Source organism: Chanos chanos, chromosome 2, assembly GCF_902362185.1.
Source record: "Chanos chanos chromosome 2, fChaCha1.1, whole genome shotgun sequence".
In the NCBI taxonomy this organism is placed as follows: Eukaryota; Metazoa; Chordata; class Actinopteri; order Gonorynchiformes; family Chanidae; genus Chanos; species Chanos chanos.
Genome location: NC_044496.1, coordinates 28,664,216 through 28,684,702, shown reverse-complemented (window position 1 = coordinate 28,684,702; position 20,487 = coordinate 28,664,216). Strand labels below are relative to the sequence as shown.

The window sequence follows — 20,487 nt, the reverse complement described above, 5'->3', positions numbered from 1 at the left end:
TCCATAACTCCTCTAATCTCCTCTCTGAGTAAATACTGCTCTATCAGGCCCCTAAACCGCCCAGTGCTTTTGAAAATCATTTGAAAGGCTACGCGGACTGAAAAGGTTGAAAGGAGAGGAAGCATTTGTGGAGTATTGGATCTGGGACAAGATCAATGTAATACAGTCCATTACAGCACAGATGACAGGCGGGGGGGCTAAGTGAAAAGATGACAGGAAAGAGGAAACGTTGACATTGTATGGGCACAGCATGAATTGCTATCTGGTGGAAAACAGAGATAAGTTCAGCTATGTGAAACACAACACAGACACTGGCTCAAACAAACACGATGGTGCAGATGCATGATGGGTAGCAGGCTACAAGAGATAGAAGACATTTCACGTTTTGCTTCTTAGTTTTACCTTAAGAGGAGGGGTGCCTGGATGGCCTATAGAACCATCCGGCACATAGCCACACAGATACTGAGATCATGGTTCACAGGAAACAAAGAGAAAGAGAAAGAGAGAGATACGGAGAATAAGAGAGAGAGTATACATTTTGTGACTACTACAGCCTTTAACTACCGCATGACTTGTACGTTTATTCCACTGTCCATCTCACTTTGCATGTTTTGGTTTTCCCAAATGACACTGTTTTCTTTATCATTTCATTCTGAATGTTCTCTTTTAACCCTCTGTCCTTTCCTGTCCATGAAGGTACAATCAGATTTTATGTTACTCTTTGTACTCATGGCGTACCCATCTGCTATTTTGAAAGGCAAACATGAATTTATTATTATTTTGTTATTGATGTTCTCATTGTTGTTATGAAAGAGAGATAAGAGAGAAACACACAGACATAGTCACAGCCAGACACATGTCTCACTACCACTATGGAAAACTGTTGAAAGCATTGATATTCAGTGTTGGCCACAACAATAAATTCCTGGTAATATCAGAGACAGACTGCTAACCAAACACTGCATTCACTTCTGATCTAAAAGTATGTTTTTCCGGCAAATGACATTTCAAATTCAAATTCTGAAGCAATTTTAACTTTTCTTAAACTCACAAGGTAGGTTTTCAAAGATTTTAGTGATATATTTACATTGAGAGATATCACTCAGTGGGAAAAAATGTTGATAATTAGACTTAAATTTAATATAATTAGATACAACCAGATGAAACACGGCTAAAGCCCCCAATGCATCAAGAGGAGAGAATATTGAAATTCACGAGGAACTTAAGCATTAGTATTAGTGGTATCGCATTACCATGGCGACATCAGCCTGAAAGATCTGCTTGATGAACTTGTTCTTGGAGGAGTGAACCAGCTGGATAATGTCACCGTGCAGCGTGTCTCTGTTCTTCTCCAGAAAGCCTGTGGGTTTATTAGAGCCAACATTATGGATTGTCAACTATAGCCTGTTTACACGGCACATCTTTGGAATGTTTTAGCTCTAACACTCTCACTCATATTCATATTCAGAGCTTTTTGTAAAGAAAAAATGGTATTTCATCCCTCACTGACCTCTTGTCTCATAGTAGACGATGCCAGCAAAGTGTTGGATGCCAAACTGGGTCTCGTATGTGTTTTTTGGCGGGATGTAGTTTGTGTTGAGTTTGTGTTGGTAGTTCAGCTTGTTAAGCATGGTGGTATCTGTGCCCTGCCAACAGAAAGAAAGCGAGAGAGAGGGAGAGAGAGAGAGAGAAAGAGAGAGAGAGAGAGAGAGATTAAAGATTAGAGAGATGTTATGGGTCTCCTTCTAGTCTTCCAGTGGCACATTGTCATTTGGGAATCCTGAGAACTCAGAGGATGGCTAAGTGAACAGAACTCTGCAAGACTGTTATGGTTTCGTTATTGTATCATTTGACACAATGGGTCATGATGTGAATAGACACAGGAGCTGGAGTCACAGTCATCAGTGGACCCAATCATGTCTTTTCATTAAGCACATGCAAAGATTAGACTGAGAAACCAAATCTACAATGCTTGGATTACCGTGATGTCTCCCTCACCAGTATACCTTGGCTTACTGGGCTGTATCCATCACCAGTATACCTCTATTTACTGGGCTATCTCAAACACCACTATAACTCTTCATTCCCACCAGTCTCTTTCCTCTCCTTCTCTGACACTCACTTTAGGGAACTTGCTCTCCTCGTCGATGAGGGAGATGATGTTCATGGGTTTGATGGCAATCATGTCCAGAGCGTCCTGGTTGTCAGTGAATTCAATATGCTGCCAGTTGATGTTCTCCAGGTTGTACTCCTCTTGCTCCAGTTTGAAAACATGGCGGACGAAGAACTGCTGCAGATTCTCGTTGGCAAAGTTAATACAGAGCTGCTCAAAGCTACAGGAGAGTGAGAAAATGGAGGTTATGGGTTCACCAAAGACTTCAGAATAAACAGTGAATATGTAATGAACTCTGTGGATGTCCCACCTATTAATGGTAAAGTTCTCGAATCCGAAGATGTCCAGCAGGCCGATGGAGCGCCGGGCAGCCTTGGGCGCCGTGGAGGGAGGCTTGTAAATGGCTGCATTAATCTTCTCCACAATCCACACAAACAGCCGGCCGTATATCCCCTACCACACAAATAAACATCCAATTGCATGTTGGAATGATTCACATACATCCAGATTCATAGAAATCTACGGACTGGCATAAAGTGACCAAAATGACATGAGGAGTTACTCATAAAAACCTTAAATGGTTTTTGTGAGAAATTTGGTGGTATAGCCAACTCTCAGCGGGTGGTGCTCTGTTTTGTGGTGATAAGAGCTGTTATGGCCCCAATTTAACAATCAACCATAACATGCTGCATTGAGTTAAAGTCAAAAGTTCTGTGGGGCCTTGCAAAGGAACTGATATGGCCCTTTTTGTTATGACAAAAAATATTAAGTCACTCATCTGCAGCACCCATCACAACTGAGGCTGTTGAACGGATTAGATGTGATAGAGAACAATAACTCTATTGATCTCTAACTGGAGGTTCTGCATTAGTATTGTTCACTATATGAAAAAGGCCACTGTGTTTCATGTATGACAACATTCTCCTTTGCAGGATATGTATGTGTTGATCATTTTCTTTCATGCGTTAAGAGAGCACCACAGACAAACGCTGATGAGACAGCCATCAGAGGGGAGATATTCTACAAAGCAGACAACTTGAGCCAAAAGTCAAGTATATCACACAAGAAACTCCATTAGCTCTTCTCCTTTTGGATATTTTGATGAACATGCGTTTTTAAAAAAAACTTGAGCTAAAACAGAGGTTCATGCAGTGCTTTCAGGTGGCACAGCTGGCTTTGTGTTTTATTGTGTTTTGTGCCTGTTTATGTAAGATTACCAGATCTGAGGCCTGTTGCAGTTTCCAGGCTCTACAGTAATCGCTGTTGTTTGACCTGTTGAGATTTTACAGCAACAGCTTTGCTCACAGATGAGAAATAAAAAACAAAGTGAAACAGTTAGTGGCTGAGCTGCATCTCTCCTGCTCAGCCCACACCATCAGAGCTCTGCTGCGGAGACCTTGTTAGGACAGATGTGTAGAACCTTGCAGAGCCCTCTCTCACCCTCGAGGCTGAGCCTAAAGCGCCACATGTTGAATGTGGAGTGAGAGAGCTATCTGACAGGAGACGGGAAATGAGAGAGTGGGCCGAGGAAGTGTACAGTGAGTAAGTGGAGGGAAGGAAAAGAGACCAAGTCAGAGTTTCACCTTAACGAAGGCGTCTCGCACGTCCAGGGCCTGCTCCATGCTGAGCGGCGTGGAGACCGTCTCGCCACGAGTGATGATGGTCCGACTGGTCAGACAGTTCATTAAATCCTTTGGATCGACCTGCACGGAGAAAACACGCCCCACACCGTTACACACACCTTATGCCAACTGCCAACATACCTCAGCCAACAATTACAAATGACTGACCTCCAAGTGAAATAAAAAACAAGCAATGCCAACACAAACTGTTTAGAACTGTTGTAAGTAACATTTAAAATTACACATTCATTTCATGAATGTTGTAATTTAACTCATGATTCACATGATTCAACACTTTGTATGCACACCATGTTTTTCCATGAATTAGAGAGTCTATGTCCTGCATGCAGGCCAGTGATCATGATGATATCTCACGATTTGTGCTGTCACTAGGGGGCGCTCACATCCACCCTGCCTTCACAGCTGGCTCCTTCCTAGCATCAGATTTCCTGTAAGACCCTCATGCAACAGCTAATCTTCCCTCACATGCCACTGTGTCATGTCAGTGACCTACGCTTCACCTAAAGGAGCCGGTCAAGATTACGTAACCCACCCTGAGCCCCAACGCACAACAGCAGTACCAGTGATCACCAGCCGGACGGAGCTTATACTCTACAGCAGCAAACTGGATGATGACATGCAAGAAGTTAATGTCAACAGATGTAAAAGATATTAATGCTATTCTAAGATAAATATTATGTGGTGTGTTTTTGTAATCATATTACTCTGGGTGATAGTGTGCATCCATATTTCATAAAGAAGAGGTATTGGAGTTACACATGTGGCCCAACTGATTATTTAGTCATATGTATTTGATCAGTGAAAATAGCCAATTACAATGATGACATCTTCCTTGATAATGCAGGCTGACAAACATTATTGCACTGGTGTTTGCAATGAGCCTTAACCTGGTGGTGTAGAACTCTTCAGTAACCATAGCAACAAATTTTACAACAATCACAGAACAACCAAAATTTCAAAGAACCCAGTTTCATACCTCTAACAGTGTAGCAGCCATTGTCAGATCTGGGCATCGCACAATCTCACATGCATCCAAATTGTCATAAGTACGAGCTGGGAGACAAAGATGACATTGCAAAAAATATTTTAAAAAAATACTAATAAAACAAATACATGGCTATATATTTATGATATATCAGTTTTCCAGATCCAGTTCAGAGAATCAACAAGACATTTTATCTATTCCAGTACAGGCTTGATGGTTTAGTTGAATCAGTGTTGTTAATGATGTATGGACTCTGTGGATCTAGCATGTGGATGCTGAGAACTGGAGTGTGGAAACACTGAAACAGACTGTCTGTATTTCTGCAGTCTCTCTCACTTTCGTAGCGTAGGTTTCCCATGTGCAGAATGGAGGCCAGGAGCTTAGAGATCTCCCAGTTCTCTTTGTCTGTGAACATCAGAACCTTCATGGCAGAGCAGATGTTTGAATATTCCTTCTGATCATTCCTGCCCTCACACTCCGTACACTCACCCTGGGAAAACAAACAGGAAAACAATTGGGAAAAAAAAAGATAAGGCCAGGACACAATCATAACGCCAAATGAGTTCACTGCAATGACAGTTACATTTTTTTTTTCTTCACGAATGACACAGTGTCATACTTGCTAATGTGTTAGACTGAAACTGTCACTTACGATAGTGAGGTAGGTGTAGTCTTTGGCTTTGCCAAGGCCCAGTTTTTTCTTCTGTTCTGTGGTCATGCCCTCCAGCATACAGTAGAATATGTGGTAATTCCGCTCATCTCGAGCCTCCAGACAGAGACAGGAAGGGGGAGAGAGAGAGTGAGAGAGACTGAGGCACAGAGAAAGAGAAAGAGTCTAAAGATTTTTTTTTTCTTGTACAACACTGAAGTCCCGCTACCTTACTGAACACAGATCAAATCATCAGATCTAGTCCAGATGAGCATGTGACTGAGAGTTAGGTCATCATGTCACATGGCTCCCTCTCTTTATCACATCACCTGAAGGCTCCATCATTTCTTTTTTCTTTGTTTGTTTCAATTAAGATGTTTATTCAAATTTAAGGTAGTAAGACAAAATGATTAAGTTGTGTGAGAGATAACACAAATTATTTCATAAGGTCAGTTATAGAGATATTTGGATTCAATGAAATTCTGGACAAATTTTCACAATCAGAGAATTCCGTATACCTGCCGACACACCCTGGACTTTTCCAGCAAGTACTGTTCAATCTTGGCCCCCTCAATAGCTCCTCTCTTGTTAAAGTGAATGTCAATATACTTCCCAAACCGACTGGAATTGTCATTCCGGATGGTCTTGGCATTCCCAAAAGCTGTTGGACAAAAATGCTTGTGTTGTTACATTTCAGTGTTTCCTCACAGTCCTGCCAGGACATCATATCCCTTAGCCAAAGAGGCAATTATGAGACTTCTTATTTTTATACACATGTAGGAAAGCATCCACAGCATCCACAACACGCACAGTGCTTATAAAGACTTTCTATGAGTAAAAGGTGTTTTTGCATTCATGTTACAGTACCTCCAGTTTGTTCTCATATGTGGCACAAACACATCCAGTATAATAGATCAGATGCCTTTAAAGGTCTCGCTGTTACGGACAAACATAACCAGAGGAATTAGTCAACCGCAGAGCACATACCCTCCAGGATGGGGTTGGCTTCCAGCACCTGCTGCTCTATCCAGGAGTGCTGCCCACTGATAGCAGCCAGGAACTGCAGGATGAGCTTTGTGCTCTCTGTCTTCCCCGCTCCAGATTCACCACTGAGGACACACAGACATGAACACAGGTAAAGCGTAAAGGTGCAGATATAACAACCACACAGCAATGTTTTTTTCTCTCAGTTACAGAGACTCACACTCTTACATTCATAAAGACACATATAAATACACAACCTGCTCTTAATGCATGTCAAGGAAATCAGTATGTTCTGTAACAGAATAATTCAACAAACAACAACAAACAAAGAAACAACAACAAACAAAGAAACAACAACAACAAACACAGTCTGTGCACCTAATAATACAGCACTGGTCCTTGTTATTGCGCTGCATGTTGAAGTAACAGTTGTCTGCGATGGCAAAAATATGCGGGGGCATTTCTCCGATCTTCTTGTTGGTGTAGAGGCGGATCTGGTCTGCGGTGTAGATGGGCAGAAGCTGGTAAGGGTTCACTGCCACCAAGATCGACCCCGTGTATGTCTACAAAAAGTCAGAGCTCAAAGGTTAAACACAGACAGAGTGTGATGAACACAAAATGCTTTTTATATGTAGAGTTTCACAGTGACCCCACATACTCATGCAATTAAAAACACATCTCATCTAATACTTGTTTGTATTTAATATTGTTTGAAAAGCTGGATCCAGTTGTGCATTAATTCTGTGGCAGGATCTGTCCGAATATTCATTCAATGAAATTTACAATGAAAATGATCAAGTCCCAGTTTAGGCTCATTTGTCTCCATTGCCTGTGTAATTATCTAATGATGTTACAGTGTGAGTCTGTGGAAATAATCACTGTTTCCGTGCATTCCCACGGTTGAATGAGTTGTTTCAGTCTCATAGAGAATGTCTTTGTATGAATCCTAAATACTGAAAAGCCCCAACCTGACCTGCAAAGGCAGGTCCTCTTACCTCACATACAGTATGTACTGGTCATCGACAGACATGTGTACATGTGTACATGTGTACATGTGTGATTGTCTGTTTGATAGAGATTGACATGAGAGAAACCCCTGCTGTCACAGCCACTTTCTCATGTTTCCTTATTGCAGTAAAATATCTAGCAGAAAATCCAGATGAGTTTAGCTCTGCAAAAGCTGTTTGTATATTACATGCACGAAGACATCATGATAAAGGTACCAATTTGTTACACACAGCAATTTCCCATAAGTCTTAGAGGGACTACTAAACTTTTAAATTGTCAGAGTAACGGGGAGGTTGTTAGGAGGTCATATGTTTTAACTGCAGAGGACATTCTGCCTGTGTTTTTTTCTTTTCTTGGTAACTCAGCGAACTGTTAGTGAATGTTTTATCTCGGTATACTCAGGAGGATATCAGAATACAGGTGGGACAATGTTCTCACCCATATTGTCCACTTTCAGTTCCTTGGCTGCATCGTTTCAAACTTTACAACTTTATGGCTTTTAAAGTTCACAAAGTACAACTTGCTTGATGTGTACCTTCCTCTGATCACACGGAGCAGTTAAGGTGGTGTCCACATATGCTTTCCCATCTGCCGTCTGTGCTTCTCACTCTCTCAATGTGAATTTAAAAATGTATGCTATTGTGTGCGACAAGTCCTATCAACTACAAGCGAAACTGGACAAGAGAACTAGAAGCACAAAGATACAAAATTACACGTCTTAGCTACCACAGACACACTTATGCACTGGCATAGCTAAGTGAGGAAGGCTAAGCATTGTTAAGAGGTTAATGCTGGAGTTCCAATATGTGGCTCGTGTGGCAAAGCTAACGAAAGTCGAAAAGTCATCCGAAGTGTGCAGTTTTCATAAAATAATGTAGAAGAGGCTGTCAAGAAGATGAAAAATATCAAGCTGTTCTCATTTCGATAATTAGGCTCACAAAAAAGTAGACATTTCTCATTTTTCTGTGTGAATTTAATCTTAGATTCCAAAAGTAACACTAGAACTGCTTTGTATGGTGAGAGAAAAGGTACTCTGCTTTGACTTATAAATGCAAATGCGAGTTCAATGTCACAGCTACACCCTCCAGTGTAACTAATGTAGACGTGTCATTATTGTGAAACAAGACACGTATGATGTGAAATGGGATCGTCTATTTTTACAAAGATATGAGGGGACTCACTACATACATGAATGTTTAGGTAACTGGATCTGAGCATGCATGCATCCATTTAGCCATGCAACAGCAAAAACATGTGGGTTCACAACTCTGTCAAAACCACGTTCTGTCAAAACCACGTTCTGTTAACCTGTAATTGCATCCATCACCAAGGGTGGCAGATGTAGAACTTTCTGAAGCCAAGTGAATAGTGAGCACACTCTTGCTGAAATCATTCAGATGTCACAGATGATGTTCATGCAGTGAGCCAAGTTCAGCCTGTTGAGCTGATCAGTGATGAAATGAAACTGGGAGGCAGGGGATAATAAGGCAGGTAGAAGGGGGCGGGGGGGGGGTGGTTGGAGATGGGAGAAGAGCGGATGCACATCTCATCTTTCAGATGGCGGTGTGACAAACGGCAGTGGCATCAGTGTCCTGTTACCGCGGGTGATGGGGCGGTGCTGAAATGAAGAGGCTGATGTAAATGTGTTTGCTCTCATACAATGAGGGTGAGTATGTACAGTGACCAACCATGCGTGAGGTCTCCGTACTTACCCTCCCTCCACAGTTAGTCTTCACAAAGCCAGAGTCAGAGGCAGAGAGAAATGAACACAGCAAGAAGGGTTGATCAAGGACAGGAGATAAGGGGCGACAGATTGGGAGAGAGATAAGCTAAAACCCAGAAAACCAATCCTACGCTAATAGGTCCCTCAGTTGTCCCTTCTAAAAGTTGGAAACTCAGAATTAGCGGTCCATAGTTTATGAGAACATCCTCAGAATCAGTAAAAAAATTCAATCAAAACAAAACAGAACATTAGAACTAGCCATATTTAATACTACTGCAAAGAACTGAGCCCCTGACCTGAAGTTTTTTAGCCTGTACAAAAATCTCAGTGACACAGTACTCCACAGGCTTCTCAAATATGAATCAACACAATCAAGGTATGGATTCATCAAAAAGTACAAATCACTTCATGAATATCAACTCCTCTGAAGTTTGACAATTAGAACAAAATTTCTGAAAAATTGCCTTTAAAAAAATACAATTTCAACCAGTAACTAGCAGAAACAGTATCTCCTGCTCAAAGTATAGATAAAATAAACCAAATATTTCACACAATCAGAAAAAAAATGCAACCAAAGCTTATTTTCTTGAAAAAGTCAAGCAACAGCAACACATGTTGCAAATTTACAACAAATACCAAGTAATGATTTTCACAGTTCATCTCAGAAAACTCACGTTAACAGAATTAGAACTCCTGATGTGACTCATCCATAAAGGAAGAACAGCAGTCAAACAGTGTGATCAAAGTCTGACCAGAGCATGTCCCTTTATGGTGATACTGTATTGAGTGTGGAGGGAGGGGTGACGCTCCAAAGCATGTTGGATAAAATCCACACACACAGTTTGTGAAAAGCTACAGCATTTGATTACCATACTTAAACTTTCAAAACATGCTACTTAGACAAAAATGCCAAAGCACTCAAATATGATCTTGGCAATGACAGAAAATGAATACTGTCAAACAAACATCCTTATTACATCATTAGATACTGAATAACAAGCCTATTATTTGTCTCTGATTTGACAAATGTGCTTAAAACAAACTACAGGTGTCTTGTTCTCAGAAAAGAGGCATGGGGTGAGATTCCAGCGAGTCTTAGACGACCAAACATAAGACGACACACTTCTTCTTGGGTGACACAGAACAGCAGTGAACAGGCTGAGTGGCTGCTTATGAAAGATAGGTCTCTGGTGCAAGGTATTGGTGCCACACAACACTGGTGTTTAAAACTATTGCTATGGCCATGGTTATTAACTATATTACAGTCTGTGTATCAATCAAAAGTTTCAGTGCTCTTTTAACACAAAACCACAAACTAAAACACTTCTCTAAAACAGACACAAAACAGAAATCCAGGTAATGTCCCTCTTGCACACAGGTATAAGGCCTGTCACTTTCTGTCTATAGATGGAAGTGAAAATGGAAGCAGACTTACATAGATAAGATGCTCCCTGTAGCGTATGAGCAGGTTTCGGAGGATTCCCGCCTCGTTCAGATCCCCCAGACGAATCATGTCCTCCACCCCATGGATAGAGGTGGGGTGCATGGGTTTAATGTTAGTGGCATTTTGGGGAGAGATCCAGTGTTCCTGGTGGAGAGAACCAAGATCATATGATGTTCGACGAGAAAGGAAAGCAGATGCAAAAATTAAGAGCTTGATATGTTATGCACCATAAGAGGTGGAGAAAATGAAAGCAATACAGTCATATCTACATACTCTTATCAGGAGAAATTAAAAAATTGTTAAATTGTGTCAGAATATACTCTAGGACAAAGCACTGTTGTGCCTATGTGCCTATTCTCAGCATACTGCACATGAATTGTATGGGTTTAAAATTTGACCCTAAATAATCGTTACTTTCTCACAGACATCAGATGACACATCATCATTTTGAAAAGTTCTTTTTAATTTTGTTGAAGGAAATAGAGAGGTCATTATCCATCCAGCTCCATCCAGTGTCTAAGAATCTCTGCTGCTAAGAGGTAACAGATTTACCCCAAAGAATTATATTCTACAAATTAAACCACAGAGTACCAGAACACCAAATCTTCAGCCACACTGTAGACATTATAGACACGTTCAGGCATTGTCCAGATAAGTAACTTACATTGCCTTCATCATCCACAACCTGGATCTGACCCGAATCGCAGAGTTTGACCACGGCACCGATCGGAACCTCAAACTCCCGTCCAGTCTTGAGGTCCAACCAGACATAGTCGCCCTGTAACACAAAAGAATTTTGAGATGGTGAATGCTTTTAGGGAGAAAGAAAGAAAGAAAGAAAGAAAGAAAGAAAGAAAGAAAGAAAGAAAGAAGGGCAAAAGAGAAAAAAGTGGCATCATTGGCGAATGACTACACCACATGACTGCTGGGAAAAGCTTGAATCATTTTAAATGACATCTTAAGTGAACAAAAACTTGAGCTTCACAGGTTCCCATTTTCACATAAAGTGTTAGCACAGTTCAGACACACACACGTACCGGTAAAAGCGTTGTGTGTTTGAACACGGTGTTGACGTTGCGCAGCAGTGCCCATTTTGCCTGGTCTTTCTCATACAGCTCAACGTAATCCCGTCGCTTATACATTCTCCAAAAAGCAAACTCTCATCCATTCATTCACCCAAAAACACTGGGAACCAGAGGAGCCCTGTCACCCACAGTAACCAGTACACACTCACACACTCACTTCCTCAGCAGGTGTGTGTTGTGTTGCAGCTGTGTCTGGTCATTTAAACACAAGCTCTGCCTCCAGCAGACAAAAAAGACATAGGATATTATCAAAACACAGTCACTCTCCCCAGGGTCCCAACGGCAAAGTTAAAAATAAAAACGACAAACAAAAAAACGAACAGACCCCAGTCTTTGCTTTATCCCTGTCTGTCTGGCCGAGCTCCTTAGACACACGTCTTGTTACGTGATGTAATCAGACCTGTGGCCCAGCACTCCACTAATGTTCTGACGAAACTGAATCTGAGACTCAGGGCTTGTCCCACTGTCTAGACTTGGGTTCCTGGCCCCTCATCATCCCACAATGTCTCCTTTAGTTCTCTATGGGTATTTCTCCAACCATCCATATCTGTGCACTGTCCTTCTCTGTCTTCTCTTAATCTCTGTTTCAATTTTCCTTTTATCTTCTGTTTCCTGGTCCTGATATGTTTGTAATATGTCTAAGCTAGTATGAATCTGCCTATCCTGAGGTGACTCTTTTTCTCTATAATATCTTTTCTCTTTCTCTTACTAATACTAATCCCTATTTATCCAAGGTACATAGCTCCTTGCACTTGTCTGCCTCAATTTATTGTTATACTAGTCTCTCTCTCTCTCTCTCTCTCTCTCTCTCTCTCTCTCTCCCTCTCTCTCTCTCTCTCTCTCTCTCTCTTTCTCTCTGTCTCTCTCTCTCTCTGTCTCACTCTGTCCTCATATCATTCCTCAGCACATGTGTTCACCAGCCGTGGGTCAGGGCCAGTTACCTATCACAGGTCTGAGAGAGGCTTGGAAGTAGGGAAGGTGGAGAAAGGTGTGGGTGTGGTGATGGTGGATCCCATGAAAATATAGAGCTTTTCAATTAATTAGACATCCTCATAGGCTAGTCAATCCTGGGTAAGAGTGAACCCTACACCGCTCAGCCACAGCTGTCGCATCCGATATCGGTGTGGCCAAGCAGCGTTATGGACACTGCCCTAGTAACCAGTCTAAATTATTTATCCCACAGCAACATGTGGGTTTGCTTTCCTTTCCTCTCCGCCCTCTCCTCACTCTATATCTGCTCATTAACTACAAGCAAATGAAAAGCCTTTCAAATGAAGCTGACACAAACAGAACAGGGAAAAAACAATGAAATGGTTTGGAATGATTTGAGATCAGCTTACGGTTATAGTAAAGAATACAGTTGTTGTCACAGATACTTTCTTTATTCATTTTAATTTCATTTTAAAATGCTTCCTGTCTATTCAGACCATCTGAAGCCACACCCTGTCCTTTAAGCATCAGATAAGGTGGAGTAAAACGAATAAGGCCTTTGAGTTGTTTAGTTATTCAACGCAGGATCTCACGCATTTGTTTTGATTCATTTAATCCTGTCACTGATCTGTTGCAAATAATATAACTGCGTTATCAGTGTTACGCCCTGACTGACTACATACAGGCGCTGACCTGTGAACACAAAAGTTCGCTGGTTTTATCACTTCATTTTCTCACAACCAATTACAAATTTAAGCACACGGAATACCAGTTGTGACTCTTTAAACCATTTTTAATATACGGCGTATTATACTTATATAAATATAACATTGCCTCTGATCTCAAAACGCCATTAGTCTTAAAATAATTCTGTCCCAAAGTATAAAACACTTGAATTGAAAAAAGGAGGGGGGTAGCCTTCTTTTTAGTCAATATTGTTGACTCTTTTGTCGTAACGGTCATGTACTCTGGTGACATATTGCTCTTTCACATGGTAGGCTACCTTTGAAGGGTCTATGAGAAACTAAGAAAATTATAAATTGTAGTTGTGATGTTCTGTGCTGTACAACTTTACCATATTATCAACCATCACACAAATACAGAGAGATTGTTAGAACTGGTCAGTTATTTGCCTTAAGACTGCACACTGGCCCCCTCCATCCTAACACGTCTTGTCGGCAGCCTGCAAACCTTTGGGGAAAGGTAGTATGTACGAGGTGACAGACTGCCCCCTCCTGGTGGTAAGGCAGCACACATCATATCAGTCTTGTTTGTGGCTGCAAATAGAAAGTAATTTTATGTTGCTGTTACATTCATAAATTACACTGACGTTCTTATGAACAATTCAGTTGGCGAAGGCTTGACATTCAGCCAGGAAAGGAATGGAAGGGGGTGGATGGGGGATGGGTGGACACTTTCTCTTTACAAAAAAAGAAATACTGTTGTAGGAGAAGGTGACATTTCAGACATCTTGTCTACATTAACTGCACTGGAGCTGATTAGCATTTAGATGAGAATACATTTGAAGGTCAGTCAGAAAAAGAGACCAGTTTGTCTGATTAAGGTGACAGCTGACTCCTTCTTAAGTAAACCTATAAAAACCTATGAATGACAGTGAATTCAGCTTCTGTGCTTCTCACCAGAACAAAGCAGCTCAATGATATAATCTAAAATTATAATAGACCTGTTTTCAAAACAACACTGCTGGACAACAATCCAAACAGACCAAACTAACCTCCTGTTTCCCCCTGCAAAATGAGTAATTAAATGCTATTTTCCCTCCAGGCTTTGTTGTTCTTTCTTCCAGGAGACTCTCGTTCTCTCTCTCCCTCTCCCTCTCTCTCTCTCTCTCTCTCTCTCTCTCTCTCTACTGTGTTGGGGACAGAATGATGAAATCCCATCACCCCATCATTCTTTCCACAGAATGACCATAGACCATGAAGAGCTTGTTTATGTTGTCAGTTTGTTCTTGTGCCTCACATTGCCTTGCGTGACTAGCCTTCATTCTGGGCAGGGCTGTTTTCATCCCGCCACATCCCACGTTTGTGAGGAAGGACAGAAAGTTAAGCCCGCAGAGATGTGAACAGGCCACAGTGTTCAGGAGAAAAAGCTTTAATGCATAATACGGCCAGACATAAAAAAAATGATGATTTTCTGTATACTGATCAGTTCGAGCTTCAGTCACAACATGATAAGTAATCAAAGCTAACTTTAGTATAACAGAACCCTTAAACCACACAGTCACACTATGCAACACTACCAACAGGGCTAAGGGGCAGTGTCTCATCTGAAAAAATACTTTGCAGTGTATGATGCTTTCCACTTCCTCCTATTTCACATATAGACCAAACTTCATACCAGGAAAATCATGCATGGTGCAATATATGATGATATTTATGCAGTAGATGTCGTCCTATACCAACAGGTTTTGCTTACCTGTATGAGAGAGGGACACCTGTAGCTTAGTCTGCGTTTGTCTCTGTCCCCGCCCTCCAGAATCCTACGGTCTCTCATAGGTCTGCTCATCGCCATAACAACCACATGCCAAGTTCACAAGAGCACTCTGCGTGACCTTACAAGTCTGAGACCAATCTCCTTTTTTTCCTTAACGCCTGTTAGCATTTGACTCCTTCTCCCAGTGTCTTATCCCCTACACACAGCCTTAGACTGGGTTCTCCTGTCTGCCTGGTCCCTGGCAGAGAACATGAAGTTCATTAGGATGGGGGAGGAACGGATAGTTCACACAGCCATCTGTCTGTGTAAATGCGGACATCCCAAAAAAGTGCCTGCTTTTGGCCGTCTTGTGCCCCCCGCTCTGAAACAGAGGCTGTTGTCAAAGACAATTAGACCCAGTGAAAGGGTGATCAGCCGAACTCCGCATTCTGTGGAGATGAGCAAGGCAGTACAGGGGCTAGCAGCCTGGAAAAACGTTGTCTGTTTGTTTCAGCCGCAAAAACAAACTATGGCTGTGAGTCAAAGATTCACTTCATGCCTCTTTGCAGGTGTGTGTGCAAAGTGAGGGGGGGGGCTTATTTTGTGTGTGGGCTTAAAAGAGATGCATCCTATGCCAACGTGTAAATACAGTAGAAAACTCCCCATGAAACCTATTAGTGTTACTGACAACTGATACAGTAGTCATGTAGTCAATGACAAAGCGTAATGAGTAATGTGATGAAACACACTTCCAGTCTGAGATGTGACATAAATGGGAGCCAGAGAAACAGAAAAGATGAGACTGATTGGCCCATGAAGCAGGTTACACTCCATGTTTTTAATGGGTGAGAGTATGAAGCCCATTCTGCGAAGGTGCCTGTGAGTTCTCACCAGTGGACCGTGGCACTGCCCCTACACATACGGGCACTGCCCACGGTGACTGGGACCTACTCTGTATGATACAAGCATGCAATACAAATGTACCTCCAAAAACATAAAGATCTGCTTGAGTCATCTGGTCATAGTGAAAACAGGAACTGTCATGGCAGAATTAGGTAGGGACATGTACAAACTGTCTTACAGTGTACAGATGAGTATGGTACTTGAAGCTTTACAGAAAAGAGGGGGACTTTATCCCACTGTGTACAAAATTCAGTTGTTTTATTTAAATGAATGCACAAGATACGTGAAAAGAAACATTACAAGGAAAATAGAGAGACAGACAGAGTTGGAGAGAGAGAGAGGAAAAGAAAAAAAAGAAAGACTGACAGAAGAAGAGAGAGACAGAGAGAGCAGAAGTGAGGTGAACCCATGAGTGTGACTTGATGCGACTAGGAAGACTCTGATCAGCTTAGTGATAATTGCTTAACTGTGTTTAGGTTCTGCTTCTGTGCAGAGGCTGTTCTATTTCTGGATCAGCGTGTTTCTGTGTGGAGGGAACAGAGTCACACTGCCAATACAGGAAATGTCTTTGCTAACTAACATAACTAGAGACAAAACAAACTCTTTCACACACACGCACAAACACACACAGACACAGACAAATGCATTCAAGCCATCTGAATGTATATTGTGACAGTGTATTACTTGTGTCCTTTCAGTCACCTTGACCTTCTAACCTGCTGTTACACCCCATGCGTTTTTCTCTTCTGTCATCTCTAGGTGTCAACGTAGCTGCTACAAATATACTGTATGGTGTAAGTGCCAGGGCACAGTCAGAGATACAGTAAAGGCAGACCGGCATGTATTCTGTATCTCTGTCTTATGCGTGCATCATCATCATCACATAGGCCTTACAGATCAATTATGTCCACATGAATAGGTCTCAACCTCGCTCCCATCTGAAAATACACAGAAATGATATAAGATCTTGCACTGAGTTGTGTTACCTGCTGTAGAATGACCATGGCTCAGGCGTTTGAGTTCAATCCTGGACATCAGATGTCAACATGTGAGGCCACTGGAAAAGAAAGAGAAAGAGAGAGAGAGAGAAAGACAGAAAGGGAGATTACTGGTTGTGTAGGAGTGACAGAAAATAAAATAGATAGATAGATAGATAGATAGATAGATAGATAGATAGATAGATAGATAGATAGATAGATAGATAGATAGATAGATAGATAGATAGATAGATAGATAGATAGATAGATAGATAGGAGAGGGAAAGAGAGAGACTGAGTGACACAGTAGCGGTGGACACAATGGCATTGGCAGAGAAAATGCTGAATAAATGATTACATTACTGAGTTTAGCTTTGAAATCACACACACCAAGTTCTACAAAACAACACAACCCATCAATCACAAATTGAAGATGTTTTGGGCGTATCAGTGAAGAAGAAGGGCCTTTTCATCTTCCACATGTATTCTACATCAGCGTTTCTCAAACTATGGGCCCAGCCGCTGCGGCAGTCAAATTATGCTCAGTGCTTCTGTCACTCACCAGGTGAAAATAGTGACATTTTATTCAAGACCCTAGAATGTTAAGCAAGTTTTCGCAGGCAGGAACGCTTAGCATTCTACAATCTTGAAAAAAAATGTCTATTTTCAAAGCAAGAAGTTCAGTCAAGGGAGCGGGAACCTGGCAGTTTCCTCGTCCCCCATAGTTTGAGAAACAGTGTTCTACATTAATGGCCAAGCTATGTCTGCAGTCAAGTATTGCCAAGTTCAAAACAAATTTTGCTTGTATTTCCATTTGACTCATACTCACACTTACACAGAGAGAGAGAGAGAGAGAGAGAGAGAGAAAGAGAGAGAGAGAGAGAGACACATACACACACACACACACACACACACACACACACACTGGCCCTGAGGTCTGCCACATTAATCCTCCATGATATAGTCAAGCCCATGACACAGGGTCCCACAGTGACTTCAGCAAACGGCAGAATCTAATTAGCCTTCACTGTTCTCATGCACTTCATTTCATTACTGGGGGTGTGGGAAAAGGCAAAATGTTATGATAACAGGAGTACTAAATTGTTCATTTGCCTGTGAACTCTACCCTCATTCCGAATCATTCACTCCCAGACTACATACCACCTATAGCCTCTGTTAATTTTTTATTGCTTTGTTTGTTCTGCTATAATTATAAACAGAGTGTATGATCTACTTTCACCATACAGACATAAATATAACCCAAAATTGATCGTCCAACAATCCTGTCCTTTCTCTCTCTCTGTCTTTCTCACTCCCTCTGGGGATTTAAACAAAGAGTCACTACTGTAACGCCAGAAAACGACCTGCCTTCTTCCTTTCTTTCCAGGTAAAGTCCTGACAGTTAATCTCTCCAGGACACGCAGCGGCAGCCAGACTGAATGAGATAACCACACGCCACTGACTGCCACACACAACGCCATCAATATTTCAGCAGCTAATTAAACCAGGCACAGACCTGGGCATAAAAGGGCTGCCAGAGACCAGGAGTCCAGATGAACTACTCCTGGAGTGAGAGAGTGTCTGAAGATGGGGTTGAGAATTTGTGGACAGGTGCTGGTAACAACAGAGTATTTCCACATGCTGGCAATATTGAATCCAAGATCAAATGTATCTAAATTTTTGAGCTGAAATAGCGTTTATACATTTGCTCAGCTGTGAGATTTAAGTAAGTCTTTCAGAGACATTTTTTACATATTCCAGAGCATGTTCTAGACACAACATCAGATACCAAAACATGCTCTAGACGAAACATCAGATACCAAAACATGTTCTAGACATAGCATCAGATACCAAAACATGTTCTAGACACAACATCAGATACCAAAACATGTTCTAGACACAACATCAGATACCCAATCATGTTCTAGACATTGCCTCAGATGCCCAAACATGCTTTAGATACATTATCAGATACCAAAACATGTTCTAGACACAACTTCAGACACTCAGACATGTTCTAAATGAAACATCAGATACTAAACATGTTCTAGACACCTTAGATCCCCAAACATGATCACATACAATTTACAATTTGTTATTTGGCAGATGCTTTTAGCCAAAGCGACTTACAATCAGTGCATCAGTCGGATTTCTAATACCTCATGAGCAGAGATCACAATAAGACTGAGCGTCAATTTACCCCTTCGTATTGCGCCCCTGGAATACTTTGACAAACACAGATACAAGACAAGGGTTTTTTTTTTGTTTTTTTTTTGTTTTTTTTATGTAAGGAAAGGGACAGTAGGGGACAGGTAGATTCTAAAGAGGTGGGTTTTCAGTTTCCTGCGGAAGATGGTAAGAGATTCGGCAGTCCATACAGAAGGCTTAAGTTCAAACAGGGGAGGCTGGAAAGGCTGGGCCCCACATTGCAAGCCAAATGGAAACATAACAAACTGTATTCAAACTGTATTCAAAGATATGCACGCACTTTAAACGGCATGAGTTTTCAACAGGTTTGAGTACAGATGTTAATGTTAGTAAATAGAATGAACAGGTTGCTGCCATGGTAACCCTCTGAGTGCTGTCATTGTGAGGAGCATGGGACAGGCAGGATCTTAGTCTATCTGCAGTGCACTCAGGTGCATAAAACATATCCTCCTGTAAGAACAGGGCACAATATTCCTCTCTTGTCACTCAGTATTTTTGTTTGCTTGGATGTACACATGCAGACAACATTTTAGTTCTTGGGTGGAAGAAGGGACGGGGGGTCGGTAAACCTCCCAGTTCTTAATTTCACCCTCACTTCCCCCATCATTGTTTCGGATCATTTGAGAGTCTGTCGACTGTAATTCCATCACCCATAGGGACCTCAGGCTGGGTGCCGTCTCATTGGTCAGATGGGGTCATTTAAACCATTACATAAACATGTTCAGCCTGCCAGTTTATGAGATGCAGCTCTGTTTAAAAAAATCAAAACAAAACAAAAAAAAAATCATGCGAACACTCATATTATTATCAAAGCTCTTTTGAATTAAAAGTACGCACTGGCTTATTCAGTTTTTAGCTGTTAGTCCACAGAAAACAAATCTACCCCATTCAGCCGCTCGCTCATTTCTGCTCCAAAAATGTCACAACATCATTATGCTCTTGTTTCGACAATAACTGACAGAAATGTGAGACAAAAGGCTAAAATGTGTGTGAATCTCCATGGATCCGGCAGCGTCTGTTATCCCACAAAGGGTACAGTCAGCTCCCAGAGCCAATCAGTCATAGGGGGAGTTCTCCAGCCAAAACCCAAGTATCTCTAAATGCATTGTGTGGATACTCAGAAATGATTAGACCCAGTTTTGACCCTTACTGTAATAAGGGACCATCACTGGCCCAAAACCAGTCCAGACACTTAAATACTAAACCCCAGCGGTTCCTGAAGAGAAGGCTGGGAGTTCATTGTGGCACCATACAGCACTTAGCTCAACATATTGATATCAGCACAGAGAATGAGAAGAGAGAGTTAAGTTTCCTTAAAGTTTCCTTTCCTTCCTTAAAGACTTAGTTTTCAGTGCCATTATGATTCACTTTTAATTCTGTCTCTGGTCACATACCTGCTTAG

General features: G+C 41.6%; 1 protein-coding gene across 1 annotated transcript in view; it reads right to left on the bottom strand.

The window, feature by feature from the left end:
* myo7aa (myosin VIIAa) overlaps positions 1-11,691 on the bottom strand; it is a 36,782-nt gene extending 25,091 nt beyond the window's left edge. Inside the window, exons 1-15 of the mRNA XM_030764614.1 lie at positions 11,587-11,691; positions 11,214-11,327; positions 10,541-10,693; positions 9,095-9,112; positions 6,753-6,937; positions 6,378-6,499; positions 5,909-6,051; positions 5,394-5,507; positions 5,078-5,231; positions 4,733-4,809; positions 3,697-3,816; positions 2,424-2,566; positions 2,123-2,333; positions 1,511-1,646; positions 1,254-1,360 (exon numbers count right to left, since the gene is read on the bottom strand). Of these exons, the coding sequence (XP_030620474.1) occupies positions 1,254-1,360; positions 1,511-1,646; positions 2,123-2,333; positions 2,424-2,566; positions 3,697-3,816; positions 4,733-4,809; positions 5,078-5,231; positions 5,394-5,507; positions 5,909-6,051; positions 6,378-6,499; positions 6,753-6,937; positions 9,095-9,112; positions 10,541-10,693; positions 11,214-11,327; positions 11,587-11,691 (1,902 nt within the window). The remainder of the gene's footprint in view (positions 1-1,253; positions 1,361-1,510; positions 1,647-2,122; positions 2,334-2,423; positions 2,567-3,696; positions 3,817-4,732; positions 4,810-5,077; positions 5,232-5,393; positions 5,508-5,908; positions 6,052-6,377; positions 6,500-6,752; positions 6,938-9,094; positions 9,113-10,540; positions 10,694-11,213; positions 11,328-11,586) is intronic.
* Positions 11,692-20,487: the final 8,796 nt, after the last annotated feature.